Raw genomic sequence first — 16,175 nt, 5'->3', positions numbered from 1 at the left:
GCTCTGTTGTGATTGTTTGCTTATAACACAGGATGAAAGGGAAAGTCTCTAGACGAAGAGACTTTTTTTTCAGTACATAACTTGGAGAACAGAAAATCTGCGAAGAGGTGGTTCTATGGATAGAGGGCTATCAAATTCCTCTGTGACTTCAGGGAAGATATACAGCATGCTGTCTTCAGAGGGCTTTTGGAGGCTCTGCAGAGTCTGGCTGTCAGATACAGGTGCTCAGATAACACGAGGAATTTTATGAAAATAGTATATCAGCAGGCTGGTCGGGTGTTCTAATCATCTCGTATATTCCATTCTACCCTCTGGTGTTGTGGAGAATGTCTCGGTTTCTATGTAAGTCTAAATTTACAGTGTATGAAACCATTATTTTCATATACTCAAACTGCCCTCTGAGAAAAATCATGTCTAAAGAGCACAGGAGATTCAAATGCACTGAACTTTTTTTTATATTTAATGATATCAAAGTCAAGTTTACTAGACAAATAATGGAAAATTTAATGGTTTAAAATAGAAAAAGCAATAGTCAGAACTGCTATTAGAGTTCTCAGTCCCAATGGTGCTCCACATAAATGGACTTACGGTGATAATCAGGAGGAAAAGTCTTGCTTTTACGGCTGGGTGATTTCTTCCAATATATTCAGCACCAGCGATTGTCTGGAATAACCGCCACTGGTCGGATTTGATCCTTAGGATCACCAGCACAAGAATAATCTATATACTGGAGAGGAGGATCCTTTGGTCTTTTCCAGCCTAACAGAGAACCAAATGGTGGAGCAGACAGATGGACAGACAGATCCCTGGTTTGTTTCACAATAGTGGTTATCCTGGGCAGCTGGGTTGTGGCTTAGCGCAAGACTCTTGTGGTATACTAAGAAAGGCAGCCTCAGACACCAGGACCTTTCATGACTTTGATTCAGTCAGTCTTAACTAATTAAGTTTATGAGCCCCTTTATAAAGGGGAAAGGAGCAAGACACTTCTGCTTTAGGATAAAGCACAATCTGGATGTGTAAGATATAGACTGAATATTTGTACAAAAGAATTCTTTTCTTCCATCTTGGAATATTATATCTCATTGTTTCCTTGTAAAGCCCCGTTTGTCTGTATCCACCTGTTGTCTTTTGTCTCTTGATTAGATGGTAAGTTCTTGGTGGGGAATTATTCTGGATGTACATGACTCTTAGGCCCCTAGGATGCTGGGCTGCCAGGAATTGCTAGGTGCTATGGCAATACAAATAACAAAAATAGACTATCTAAGGGAAAAACAACACTCCCAGACAATGAGAGCAGGAAACTTGGTCACAAATATGACTTGTCGTTTGCCATGGAGTCCACCTCACTCATGTCAGCGGTTTGATTGCCTCAATCCACTGTGCTCGCTCTGCCTTGGAGCTAGCCTGGATATAATAATGAATGTCATTTTTGGTGATGATTTTGAAGAGGTTGCCTTGCACATTGCCCTTCACTCCTGCAGAGAAAAAAAAATGGCGGATCAGGAAGGTGCACAGAGAAATGCTTTGTGGCAGATATGAAGCTTTATAAGGAAGAATTTTAATTTAGTGAATTAGGGGGATCAGACCTTTCCAATTCATTATGGATAAGACACCTAAAGCTCTTTTGTGCCTTCGATTTCCCTTCTGCAAATAAAGATATAGTACAGACACCCCTCATGTAGACTGTATAAACTATGTACTATGTGTATAAATTGTGTACTATGCTTCATATATAAAATAGCCACTGTTTGGATGGAGAATCTTACTTGAGTTATGCAATGGAGAGATGAACTCCTTACCAGTATGTGCAGTAGATTAGATTTGCTCCTGCCCATCTTCAGGTTCCTCTTAGCAAGGAGCCGCGTTGTTCATTATGGCCCCCTACCCTGGACCGTATCTTTTTTAGACCCTGCCTTTTGTCTTTAGAAAGTTGCTCCCTATTTGAGATCCACACATTCTGCTTACTGTCATAAAATAAATTGCTTTAACAGCAGAAACACTTATCTGTGAGGCTGAGGTTCTATACAAATGCCTAAGCTAAGCATATTCACTAGCAGAACTGGTTTTTGTATTGCTGTCCTTATGTCTCCCCTCCATTTGGGTTCTAGCAGATCAAAAAGAAAAAGGTAATAGCATAAGTACAGAGGACACACAAAAAAGGATGGCATCAGGGGATGCCTCAAGACTTTGAGTTAAACATAATCCAAAAAAGAAGGTGTTTCCTCTTTGTCTATTAACTCTGGAATATTTATCAGTGTCTTAGGACTGTCTCAGAGGTCATCTGACTGAGAAAAGACCATAAAAAGGGGAACACCCAAGATATGTGGAAATAATGCTAAAAAAAATCCCCTCTGGTATGGACAACCCAGCAGTTATAGGGATTTTTTATGATATGCCTCTTCCCTTGCTTGCAAGGGGAGAGGAAAGGCCAACCCACTTGTGCATACAGACAGCCATACACACAAACCCACACCCAAAGACTGTATTGCTATGGCATAAATATGTACGTATGAAAGTTTAGAGGCTTGTGCTTACCTGCTGGGACCCCGTTGTCCTCCAGAGCTGAGACAAGACAGCCACGAAGAGAAAATCCACCTACTGGCCTGTTTTCTTCCTGCAAAGAAAAAGGAAATGAGGCTTATCTGGAAAATATCATCATTAGAATAATTTCCCAGAGTACATAAGTTATTTTTGTGAAGGTGGAGATGTAATGCCAGTCCTTCCAGATATAAAACATCCGTGTCACAAGAAAAGTCAATTAGGACATGTAATTAAATGCATTATTATGTTGTTCCAATCTCAGATGTTTCTCTGATGTAGCTGGGAATGGTAGAGATCACTTAAAAGCAAAGGGTAGGTTAACAATCACATTTCAAACTTATGTATAGTCTTATCAATAACAACCCATATTAAAAAAAAAAAATTTTGCAAGTTTTTAGCTTGCTGCTTTTCACTGAGACTGTATGGGAAAAATTTGACCGTTTTCACTACTGGCTGGCTCTCTTGTCTGATCTTCAGTTCTGCAGTTTGTGTTTATAGCATTACAAGGATGAATTGCAGTGCAAAAAAACCCCACAAAGAAGTTTTTTTTGTCGCCCACAGGTGACAAAAAATGAACCGGCTCCATAAGCTCTTTTCACTGTTACGTTGTTTGTGTTTTCTTTAAAAGTCACATAGAGCATTTCTATACATGTTATTTTAGCAACCTGTTGGGCTTTGTGGTACCCTATGCACCTGGGGCTGATGGATCCACATGCCCTTCTGGGTTCCTAACATTGATTATTACATCCATGGAGATAAATTCTACTATTCCCTGAGAACTGAGTAACAGAAATTCCTATAAATACTTTGGCATCAAGGAGACCCTATTCAATGTTGGAATAAGAACGTAAAAAATCCCAGTAGCAGTATGACCCTCAAGGGGTGGGATGTCAGCCCAGAAAGATCACAGCCAGGAAGAATCCCTGCAGGACGATGGTCCCAGATTGTGTGGGTGCAGCAAAAGACCAAACCCAAGAAAACTGCTGCCCCTCAGCTAAGAAAAAGGAATCTCACTGGGGAAAAGACAGGAGGGAAGATGCAGGGATAGAAAATCCTACAAGGACAACCTCCCAGGGTAAGGCCAGAGAGGTCTTATTCCCCAGGAAATGGATAGAGGAACCCAGAGGGAGATTTGGGTGAAAGAAACGTTTACAGCATAATTGTATTTTCATTATAATGTTTAGGTCTGTAAGAGGATTTCTAGGGGTAATAAGTCCCCACTTGCATACCTTAGTGGGATCATAATAGTGCAAAAAAGCAGGATCAGCTCTCAAAACAAATCTCCTCACCTTCCAGTTTTTCCTCTTGTGCCCCTGCAAAACAGAAGAATTAAAGTTACCACCAGTAAATACCTCCTTCAATGGCCATTTTCCTGCAGGCTGTAGGGCGGACCTAAATAGGTACTGAAAAAAGAGGTTTTGGAGCCAACAGAGAAAAATCTTTTCTGACATCTTAGTAACTCCCAGGATTTTCTGCTTAACATCCTTCTTCATACATTGATAATTCCTTCCTCTCTCCCGTCCTTGTGCTGAGAACCAAGAAAGCAGATGACAGGACCAAGTGATTATATACCTGATTCCTGCTCTTAATCTCAGATTAAATAAGGGTCTTGGATTAAAAACCCATGCTGTACGTGCTCTGAGGGGATTATGTCAGGTTCTTTTGCAGCTCTTCACTCTTTCCCCCCAGCCCCCCCGGCTGCTGACAGTGCAGGACAGCACTGCAAGCCTGCGCCAGGCCCTGAGAGCATCCCCCGGCTCCGGGAGGTTTGGTGCTGAGGCTCAGGGCCAGCCTAGGGCTGGGGCCGCTGGAGGCTGCCCCTTGCTGCTGCTGACCATGGGGAGAGGCTCCTGTGGTGATGTCCTGCCGGCCCTGCGGGGATCCCCCAGCAGCTCCTGGCACCCAGCCCCTCGCCAGCCCTCGCTGCACCCTGGCAGCTGGAGGAGGGAGGGTTGGGGAGCATCTGATGATCCAGTTTGCACAACACAAAAATCGGAGCTCAGGGTACAAAGCTCCAGAGTAGAAATGTGGCCATGCGGTGCAGGTAGGGTTCCCTCTGCAGGGAAAACAGCGCGATTGATCCTCGTCTTGTTCGTAGCAAGGGTCAGAAACTAAATCTTGCAGACTAAGGGTGGGATCCTATAAACAATTACTGCTAATTATGCCCAAAGAGAACAGGTCTCACCACCACTAGAGCATCTATGGGTACATGAGTGACTGTCCACAGGTTAATGGCCACTTCATGCAAATGTCAATCTACTCAGCTTCGAAATTTGTCTGTGGCCAGCAGAACATCATAGCTGCTCACACAACCCGGATGGGACAGGTTAGACCAGAGGAACAGTGGATCTGCTTGGAAATAAATGTAATACCTCTGGTGGGATTTGGAGTTTGTGTGGAACTTTTGCTTTGATACTATTTTATACCTTTCAGTATGCACTCAGTATATACAGAATATCCAATTAATCCTGCCTGAGCAGCAAGCTCCATAGCTCACTTCTTTACCACATGGTACTCTTCACCACATGATCTCTGATGGTAGTACTGACAGGCAAGTTAACTCTGCTGGCCACCACTCTCCAGCCATGCTCATATAAATCAAATTTATTCCCTAGGAAGCCCTAAGAGCTGTAATTTTTCTTGTTTCCCAGTGAGGGTTCAAAGACCTTATTTACCTGTTTCACTAAGAATCCTTGCTTCACAATTGTGCCGCTTAATTCAGAGATGTTAAGTTGTAGCTCTTCCTTGGAACTGATATTTTTCTTACTGCTCTCGGCCTGCAAATAGGGAAAAGATGGTTCCACTTTTTAATTTAAACACACACTTAAGTACAAAGTTCTGCATTTTATTTTCCTTGAGCTGTTTTTAGCTCATTTTTCCCGAGTAAATTCTACTCCGTACCCTGGCTGCTCAGCTCAGCAGGTCTGAGATTTACAAGCAACAAATTACAGCTGTAAAGCCTACACACGCACTGTGGCCTTGGGTTTCAGCAGAACTGCAGCACGGCCTCCGTTAAATGCAGACACAGCACTGCACCCAAGGGACACACCCCTTTTAATGCCTAATTGTGTAATTCGTAGATCCCTCCATACCCATGTACCCATTTGTCTCCAGCAGAAGTGCGAGTGTTAGCACTACTAAAAGCCTACAGCTGCTCCTTCTGTGTCTGCTTTCATAGCTTGCCTATTTTGCCTTTGGTTGCGTGCTGTGCGTGTCCCCTTTACCGCTGCCCCAAATCAAGCGAGGGGCCGAGAAGGTGCCTCTGTTGGCAGCCACATCACTTACAAACATGTACAGTGCGGTGGAGTCGTCGAGGAACTGCTCAGAGAGGTCGCTGTAGCGCGTGGCCTCGGTGCTGCGAGATCCCACAGGCTTGATGAAGTTCTCCTCCATCAGCATGGATGCCAAGGTGACGGCCTCGAACCGTGACACAGCAAAGCTATTGGAGATGAGCCAGTCCACGACGGCAGAACCTGCAGGGAGAAATGCAGCTCTCATACCAAGGCAACGTGCTCTTCCAAGGTGAGACAGATGGTCTCCTGCCCCACAGGCCTTCATTTGCTGAAACATTTTGGCACCATCACAAAGACTGTCAATGAAATGCAAGGTTGACCAAAAGTGTGAGGTCCTGCGTGTGCTTCCATATATCCAAAGAGCAAGAGAGAAAGCTGTCGGAGAATTTGGCTGCACCAGTACTTTCTACTGGGCCACAATTGATCCCACCAGGAAGGCAGTACAGTAGCTCCCTTGTCACTGCAATGTGGCGTGCCAGATGCGAGGAAGGTCTTTGCCTGCAGCAGATGTACCTGTGAAGGTCTCTTTGTATCTGTTGCCTTGCTGCAAGTTGCGAGTCAGCTTAATTCCAGTACTGCTGTCACACATTCTCTCCACTATGTGGCTGTAAAAGAGGACACAGGACAACGTTACTAGAATAGAAAGACAGGCAGAAACTGTTGCGTACTTCTGTCAGTGCCTGGGATTTAAAGCACATCAAACTGAGCTATAGTCAGCCTCGATTTACCTTATCAACACAAATCCCATGAATGTAATTTTTCTATTTCTTAAACACTTCTCTGTTTCCTCTTGTTTAACATGATGCACCCTAAAAATCCTAGTCTGGGTTCCAGCTATCAGCTTTGAAAGCTCATCAACATGGCATGAACAATGTCATTGCTCCGTCTCCCTGACATTACATCTTCCAAGGTAATATAGCTCCCCAATGAGAGCCTCTGCAGCTGACTAGGAAGGTCTTCAGGCCAGCAGTGAGATGCCTGTGCAGAATCCACATACCCCCCAAAAAATGATGGTCAGGAAAAAGTGCATTCCCGCGGCCTGGCAAAAGTGTGTGCAAACCTAGGGCAGAGCAGCCAGTTTAGAGGCTCCTGGTCACACGGGAGCGGGTCTGTGCAGAGAGGAGTTTCCCCGTCCATCAGCTGGGGCAATTTGCAGACTACGGCAATAGCAGAAGGAGAAACCATATGCACTTACTGGAGGCTGATATTCTCTAGCAGTTTGAAAGAGTTCTTCATTCTGTGAAGCTCTTGTACCTGTACTGGGTGACCAGCATGAATAGCTCCAGTGATGTCCAAAGCCCAAGAGTCTCGCTCCTCCCTGGAGCAACATTCAAGGAAATAGTCTGTGTTGGTTTTTGTCTTTAGTTTGATGAGTAGCTGTGGAGAAAGAAGCGCAAAGCAATAACATCATTTAGCTATTGTCCTCCACCAGTATTTTGCTTCTTTTGGCAGTGGCCCAAGTGACACAAATAAGTCTGATATGGCATCCCACCTGAGCAGTGCAGAGCAATGCTTGGCCAGAAGGATGGTGGGCACAACTCTGGGTTTTTTTGCTCCCCCTGCCCCGCAAATCCCTGGGTTTCAGTTCCAAGCATGGTTTGCATGCATGGAGCTTGTGGTACTTAAAAGAGAGCAGACCACCCAGATATTGGATTACATAGGAGTGTGGCGCTGACTATGGAGCTTTTCACATCCAGATCTCCAGTTTCTCAACAACTACAAACTCTCACTAGGCTCTTTCTGCCATGAGAAGTACTGAAACAGTCAGCAACTTTCCGAGTCATTTCTCTTCTGGCCCCAGTCGGAGGAAGTCTGCGTTGCCACTACCCGTGGGTAAGCGGAGAAGTGCAGGAGGCCCTTTCCCTTCCAGAGCGCTCTTGCTGGAAACCTTCCACAGCAGTGAAGTCCCAGTGAAGGAAACGGGACTTTGACCTGGCTGCCTGGGAGCGCCCTGTGGACACAGCCAGAGTTTAAGGCAACTACCAGAAATGATAAGTTTCCTTTTTTTCCCATCCTCCTCAGATTTTATCGAGCTGTTTGTGTCCTCCCTCCACACACTGTTGGGCTGATGCATTTGCATTTATTCTTCCCACTGTGGTGGGAGGGTGGGTGTTTTTTTTTTTTTTGTTAATGGCTGTGACTCAGATTTGAGCACAGGGAACAACAAAGACACAATGAGGGAGTTCATTGCTCGTCCAGGTTAATGGCAGCTTGCTTTTGGCTGGGCCTAATTCTGGAAAGACATAGCCCGGGGGTATGGTTGCAGTAATCAAAGAAGTCAGGAGGAGAGGAAGAGACTAGGGAGAAGTTAGAAAGTGAACATCATTGAGAAGGGATACATTTTTCCAGTCGTACCGGTCTGTTCTCATATTCCAGGCATGGACAAGTAATAGTGCAGCCATCCAAAAGGATCCTGCCCTTTGGAGAAGGCTCCTTCTTGCCTCCTTCAATTTTGTAATACAGCAGCTTATCCTGCAGCAGAACGAACCATCTCACTTTCCAGTTACGAACAATATGTCCCTAGAGGGGAAGAAATCCACATAGCTAACTTTAACACAAGCATTGAGAAATGACTGTATTTTCTTTTTTTTCTTCTTTTTTGGGGGTGTGTGAAAATACCATAAGCTAATAGGAAACTGTATGAAAAGAAACACAAGAAGTCATCATGAGTCCTGTTCTCCCTGAAATACACATTTTGTTGTAACAAAATAGCACAGCTCCATCCCTATAAAATCATGGAGCAATAGGAAGGTGCTTTGCTCTTTCTCCAGCAAGGACATCTTCTTTGCTGGCAAGAATTGTTTCTTGCAAAAGCTCACATGAATTATGTCAAACAGCTGTCATTTAGGTGCACATCTGCCTGCTGACAGCACCAGGCAGGAACAGGGCTAAATCTGAAATATGTGAGGGCTCTTGGAGACAAAGTCCTCGTCTCCGGTAACCCTGGGTGGGGCTTGATGTGTTTTGTTCTTTGTCGTTTTGATGTGGCTGTAGGTGCCAGGTGGTTTTGAGAGTGCTTTGCTGGATGAATTGGCTTTTCCTTACATCCCCTCTTACTGCTAACGAGTGGTTTATTTCTACCCTACCTGCCTCCCATCTCCTGGGCTAAAACATTCCTCTGCTACTGTTTTCTGTAAAGGAAATACGCTTTTTAATGGCAAAAGACCGAACGAAGGCTGCTGTCGAATGCCTCCTGGGTTATACCAGAATACAGAGAAAACCTCCTCTTTCCCCTCTGTAAACAGCCCCCGGCTCTCTGTAGTCTGGCTGTAGAGGAGAGCAAACCCAGCGAGGGCTGCACGGGCAGGCTCAGTCCTGCCTGGCGGTGTCAGGTCCAGCTTCGCAGTGCGAGGAGCTGACTTGCATTTCTACAGGCGATGGGGCGTTACAGCCAGCAGGCGAAGCGCCGGGTAGAGGAGGCTCTGACACCTGGGAGAGGGTGGGCATAGCTAGAAGAAAGGAACGTGCAAGGTCCAGTTGTGGCAGGAATCAAAGCTCATTAATTCTCTATGAGTAAAGGGGAAAAACAGCAATTTCCAAGAAAAGGTGGGGTCATGAGTCTCTCAAATCCAGGGCACTTTAGATCTAATATCTTCTAGTCTATACTAAATACAGTTTATCTAACTTGGGTTTGTGCTCTCCTCCTCTTTGCCTTCTTCAGTGTTTTTCTCACCTGTTGTAAAGTCCCTTGGCCATTTTTCCTGAGAGTATGTTCTTTGCTATGGCTCTTTTCTTTCCTTCTTGGAGATTTCCGCTTTTTCAGGAGGTTGCCTTATCTTTTTTTCTTTATCTTTACCTGACTTCCACACATTTACTTTATATTTATAATACATTACAATACATAATTTAGTCATTTATAACGCATTTAGATCATCTCCTTGCTTCTGCTCTCTTCTTAAGAGAGCTCTGTTTTCTTTACCTGATCCCACCCATTCATTTTTTTCTCTGGATCCCGTGTTCCCTTCTCCCTCAGTTTCCTTTAGGCATCTTCTTTGTGGTCTCCTTCCTATCAAACTGTGTATCTCGGTGACGTTGTACAGACCGCTGGTAGTTACAGTGTGCTGCTGATAACCTATTCCTCTCACGCGCTTGGTGCCTTGGCTTCCCATCTGGAATTCAGTAGTCACTTAAGAGCCACAAAATACAACTGTAATCCAGAGAGGAGAGCAGGAGCTGGGACTGCTCTGCCCTCGCTGCAGAAGGGAGGATGAGGAACAGCTCGGGCCGTGCAGCCTTTCTCCGCATGGAGCATGGCTTCATGTGGCCGGTGGCTGGCTGGGAGCCCTGCCAGGAGAGCTCCTGACCAGGAGTACCTTCATGTTAGCACCAGAAGCACTGCCACGTACTGCAGAAAAGCATTTCCCAAGGCGCGGCAAAGCTTTGAACAAACCTTTGAATCACACTTTTTGTGTGCAGTCAGGGACCATATTAGTCATTGAGACAGGGTCTTGGTACTAAAAGCAGCTTATGCCGCTTGCTAAGTTGCCCTCTTGCGTCCCAGCTATGACTGACTTGGTCCTATAGGGAGAAGTGTTGGAAAGGCTGAAATCTGTGACACCATCTTTCAGCTCTTTTCTCCACATTTTGGCTAAAATTTTCTTACAGTGCAGCTTGAGGGGTGTGGAAAAAAGAAGTTATTTCAAACACATTTCTACGTTTGCATTGCTCTGATCCCCTTCAAAAAGGGTAGTCTGTTCTCCATCCTCTCATATGAAATGGGAAACCCTGCTCAGCTGGGTCGCTAAAGGCGGCACACACTATCTTAAGAGACTGTCAGAACATCATCCCTCTCTCCATCCTCCCATGGCCGCTTCCACTGCTGCCACGTAGCCATTTGCCAGGTAGTTTTTTATGTGCTCTTTGCAGAGGTGTGCCCTAGCTGCAGACATTCTGGCTTCCTGATACCTGCCTGAGTAATCCTGATAGCTAATTCGCTTTCTTCTGGGTAAATGCCAATACAGGGAAACTCGAGGGAGGGTAGCGAACACCTGCAGTTCATGCAGCTCCCCCGGGCAGGCATCTGCACAAACCTGGAGGAGCTCCTTTCCCAGGAGCAGGCTGGAACCCCTCAAACCCAGTGCCCAACGGGCTGCCTTGCCATGAGCCCTGGCTCAATCCGGTCCCTGCTCAGGGGCTGCTTCCACGTTTGAGCAGAACTGCACGAAGGGGAAGCGGAGCTCTTACCCGTTTGACGAGGAAGCCCTCCTTCAGGACTCCAGCTGCTTCCTGCATCGTGGCCAGCAGGGAAGAGAGCCGAGCCCCTGCCGAGGAGCGCCCGAGCCCTGGCAGCCTGTCCCTCTGCATGCGATTTGTTTAAGAAAGCTCATTTTTCTTTGCAACTCTCCTCCTCCAACGTGACGCACTCTCCCTTCCCTGTTTTTTTCTCCCTCTCTTCCTACTTATGAGACATTAGTTAAACAGTGAGCTGGCTCTGATACATTACCTGCCCTCTGGGAAGTAAAACAAAGGAAAGTCTAAAAAGGATCTCAAAAGAATTTCACAGGATTTAGTATAGCAAAAAACCACCAAGTGCGTTGGCCAATATAAGCAGCCACATGATGACAAATCAGGTATTGCATGGGAGGGAGAAGCAGAATTATAAAATTGCATCCCTCAAAACTTCAGACTACTCAACTCCACTGCTTAAAATTTCTCATCTAATAAACACATCTCATAGGGGTTTTACAGATCAGAACACCTTAAGTGTGACATATAGAATATTATGATTACAAGGAGACTTACAAACCTTAATTTCTTTTGCTAGAAATTTATTTTACCGAAGTAGCCCCAAAGCACCTAAAAGCCCATTCTATTTTCAGTGACCTCTGGGCATATAAACCAAGATTCTCAACTTAATATCCTAAATCCGTACATAAGCCACTATTCGGGCTTTGGGTAAAGCAGTCTGATCAATGAACACCACGCAGCCATCTCTGGTAACTCCCAAGCACCTCTGAAACAGAGTGCTTTTTTTGTGTCTGAATACGAGCTGAGAAGTTTATCGCATTTTTGAAGACTTTGGCCATGATAAATCTGTTTGACAGATTTATCAAATCTTGTCCTGATGAAATAAACCAGTATTAATATTTCAGACAGCGCTGCTGTTCAGAAGTAATAGCCTTTGCTATACTGCTAGCATTTCCTGACTTGTACGAAAATTAAGGTGATATACGTGGGCAGAGCTAGGGGCTGTGATAAGAAACAGGACGTAGAGTATAACAAATAAACAAAAGCACTCAAAAGCACTCGTTGCTATGTAAAAAGAGAGTCCAGAGTTCAATAAAACAAAGTGACTCAAGTACCTCTCAGTCTTTGCACACCGGATCAGACTACTGGTCACACTTTCATGTACCGAGGAAAAGGAACAAACAAATAATTTCTTTATCTTTTAGAGAGGAAGAGCAAGACACCGAAGAATTCAAACCTGATAATGTGCTGGAGATGACCCAGAGAACAGTCCTGCAGGGATCATGAGAAATACAATGGGTGACTGAACACTACCTGAAGTTAGAAACATCGATGGCTGTATAAAGAGAAAGCACGCTGGCTGAGATGTCAAAAGCAGCTGGCCCACGGCACCTGCGTAGCTCCTGCTGTACTCCCTTTGCCACTTTGGAAAAGGCAGGCAGCCACGAGGCAACCAACTGCGTACGTCATATCCCAGTTACGTTTGTTCTTCAGACCACCTAAAGCAAGTACAGTAAATTTAACAGAACACCTAGAAGAGTATTTTTGCTGTAGGCGTGTAGTATTTTCAAAAATACCAATGGAAATTTTTGTAAATGTTTTATATTATTGTGGCCTTAAAATAAAGCAGAAATGAACTGAGTGTATTTAATTTAAAAAATACTCTCCATCCCTCTATATATACATAAATATGTATATAAAAATAAAAGTTGTACTCGGAAGCAGAATCTTGGGAAAAAAACTGATGCAGTCAGCAGAAAAAAAGAAAATAAATTTCAGCTCACAATGTTCCGCACATCAGAATTAAACTTTAGGAAAAAAAAAGAAAACTTGAGTCTAGGTACATGAGACATTACTGCTGCATGTGTTTCCTGGGCACGCACTTTATATAACCAGCTCCAGGAATACAGTGTTCCACCGTTCAGTACTTGAGGTTTGACTTCACATTGTTCAGCTTGTTACTGCAGGCAATTCATACAAGGTGGGTGAGATAATTTCATGCTAGTGAGGACAGGCAGAAGCTTGCAGGGGGCTCTCGCTCAGTGATCTCAGAATTGCACCATAACCAGTCCTCGCCGGAGATCTGAGCGAGCTCTTTTCCTCCAGCATGCAGACCACCCACAGCCCTGCAGACGGATCTTGGCTAAATTACCATTAGAAACAAAGAATTTTATCATCAAACTGCTGGTGAATGATGAAGCAAACATTGCCCTAGCTGGCCATTAAACAGCAGGTTTTGTATCAACTTCTTTTTATAATCTAGAGACTTCATCTTCTTCAATACCTTGGATATTTATATATACCACCCCCTCCACCCATCTCGTACTGTAGTTAATCAAGGCTGACAAACTGCCCCTCTATTGCTCCCTGAGGTTGAGTAAATACAGAGCTCTCAGACAGCTTTGTGGGAAAAGGGTCACAGAGCGTAAAATGAGTCAGTAGATCTGGGCTGCCGTATTCACGCATGTGCTGGGAAGGCAAGCTCTGGCACTGAAGTCTCCCGGCAGAAAAGGACGTGCTTCGATCCGTATAAATCCAGGGAGCTCCAGAAAACTCCATCAGGTCTTCTGTGGAACTTGAAACTCAGGAGGACCACGTGTTTCCTCAGATCCATTTTACAGTGGTGTTTTCCACGTCAGCGTAGTATTTTAATAAAAAAGCACAGCTGAGTGCTTGACATTTTTCCATTCAAGGTGACCCCAAAACACTTTATATGCTATAGAATTTGCATTGGGATGGAAGGAAGAGCCAGCTGCAGGCTTCGGGACCACAGAATGCTACTCGTGGTTAAAGGGAAGGGCAGGAGTAGCCGTCCCTGCGTGCAGACTGCGCTATTTCAGCTGGCCGACCCGACAGACATTGCTGGTACCTCCCAGTCAGCCCCTCAAGAAGCCATGGACAGCTGATGTCCCACAGGACACCACCTGTCGCACGCTCTGCAATGCCCATCGCCTATCATCACGTGAACAGTGTCACACGGGGGGTTACGTACACCCAGCTTTTTCAAAGCAGCTTCTTAAGATGCTAGGACTTTGCCCTCTGGTGGGGGGAGGACACCATTAGGACACCATTAAACCATGTAGTTCCTTTAGTGGATTAGGGATGAAATAAGATGAAAACAAACCACATAAAAATAAAGAATGATGAAACATTTCTAGATGAACGTGAAAGATGACAAGTGTTCAAAAGTATTCTGATGTGAGAGCATTTTTAAAATTAACTGTAGAAAAGTGGCAATGTTTGAAAACAGTTGTTTAATTGTCTAGACGCTGGAAGAGAAAACTATCAGAAATTAAATACCGAAGCGCAGATTCCGCTATGAAGAACAACATGCCAGCTCCACTGCATCTAAAAAAAACACCCGAGGGCCAGAATCAGAGAGAAAACAGCATGGAATTGTCACTGCATTAAAAGCCAGACAAAGCACAACAGCCCCAAGAAAGCAGGGCACCCCTTCTTTAGCAGCCACTATTCCCCCTAATCAGAAGCAGGATACCGGGCTGTGTGTTACTGGGCTGCGTGCCCGACCCCAGCCAGCACCTCTGGGTTTTTTTGTATTAATGAGTCCTCATCAGACATTGTAAGTAAAACTGTTTCCAAGCTGCCAGTCTTACAAAATTAATCTGGGATATGAAATTCAAGCTGAGATCCTTACAATCAACACATCAGGCCAAGCCCTGCCCACAGGTACACCTTCAGTTGACTACGAGTGCAAGTGGAGATCTTGGCCTTGCAATTACAATTGAGTAGACAGGACACTTGCTAATGAGCAGCAGGAATATGCTACCTCGCTTTAGCGACTTGACAAAGACGTTCACACAAAACCCACAACCCTTATTTTAAGCACTTGGTAAGCAAACACAGTTAAGATAGAAGGTATCATCTCAACAACTTCTAAAGATCCTTAAGTCCCAGGCTATGGCAAGTGAGGCAGCGCGGCGGAGGCGCAGCGCGGGCTTCACAGGTTCAGCGCTCCCTTACACGCTCCTCACTAACAGGTCTTGAAAGCGGCCATCTTAGACCTCCTCCTTCCAGCTAGTGCAACACACGAGAAATATCCACTAAGTTGTCTTGTATCTTTTATTTAAGCTTCTTGGTTAAAATTTGCTGAGGCAACAGGAGAGCCTGATTTTATCTGCCAGTGTAATAAATGATTGAAATGCGTTTATCTTAAGCTGCTTCGTTACTGTCCTCACCACCTCGGTCATTTTTTTTTCAGGCACTCAAAATTGACAGAGAATTGTGTACACCAGCACGCTGAGGCTGGTGTACTTGGAAAACCTCCTACAGTTACTGAACACGTTTAGCAACCTTTTGCCTAAGTTACTGACAGAAACGATGCTCACCTATTAGCACACCAAAACAGTTCTTAGAGATTATACTAATTGTAACCCCCCTGATAATATTCCAAGGAAAGAGCACATGTGGCTCATTTTTCATTGCTTTGCTTTACAGCATTATTTTGGCATACAGACCACATGGCGACTTTTTAGTTTAGAAATGCTTTGCTCTTTTGTCCGAGTACCCACCTATTGCATTTAATGGAAGCCAAATCACTATTTTAGTGAATGGGCAAAGTTGGAAGAGCTGTTCAAACAGGAAACTGACATTATCACAACTTCAAGCCATGACAAGGCTGTCACACACAGCTTCTGAAAAGTAATTTGAGAAAATGACCAAAAAAAAAAAAGATTTGCTTCTTCATTTTGTGATGACGTATTCGGGTATTTTCCAACATTCTGCAGAGACTAGAAGTTACTTAACTTTTCTGGCTTTGCACAGTAAAGATCAGGTACCTGTGAACTGCTCCGACGATCAAGCATGGACTGAAATAGGTACGCCCCTTGTGAATGCCTTCTGTGGCAACACCAGGTAGCGATTACATTGTTTGTACTGTGGCAATATGAAGAATTCCTAGTTACAGCTCAAAGCCTGATTTTTCATGCATTTTTCCTCTAGCAGCACAAAATATTAAGAAAAAAAGGAGATGTGCAATATGGGACATGTCAATGGAAAAAGATATAAATACGTTTAAAAATTTAGCAATTTGGAAAGGTTACTTAAACAAAAACAACTCCTCCCCCCTCAATTTCCACAGACAAGGAAAACAGGATACTATTCTTTTTTAATACTCCCACATGGAAAGCACATCTT

General features: G+C 44.5%; 1 protein-coding gene across 1 annotated transcript; it reads right to left on the bottom strand.

Moving 5' to 3' along the window:
- Positions 1–18: 18 nt before the first annotated feature.
- On the bottom strand, positions 19–16,136 carry PLEK2 (pleckstrin 2). Its single transcript, XM_075151866.1, has 10 exons — positions 15,551–16,136; positions 11,019–14,369; positions 8,190–8,354; positions 7,030–7,211; positions 6,348–6,439; positions 5,827–6,014; positions 5,217–5,318; positions 3,771–3,854; positions 2,536–2,614; positions 19–1,475 (listed from the first exon to the last, which is right to left on the bottom strand). Exons 2-10 carry the CDS (start codon positions 11,136–11,138, stop codon positions 1,348–1,350), a joined length of 1,140 nt encoding a protein of 379 aa, XP_075007967.1. The 5' UTR covers positions 11,139–14,369; positions 15,551–16,136; the 3' UTR covers positions 19–1,347.
- Positions 16,137–16,175: the final 39 nt, after the last annotated feature.

Source organism: Calonectris borealis, chromosome 5 (genome assembly GCF_964195595.1).
Source record: "Calonectris borealis chromosome 5, bCalBor7.hap1.2, whole genome shotgun sequence".
Lineage (NCBI taxonomy): Eukaryota > Metazoa > Chordata > Aves > Procellariiformes > Procellariidae > Calonectris > Calonectris borealis.
The sequence above is the reverse complement of the archived record's forward strand: the minus strand, read 5'-3'. Positions and strand labels throughout refer to the sequence as shown.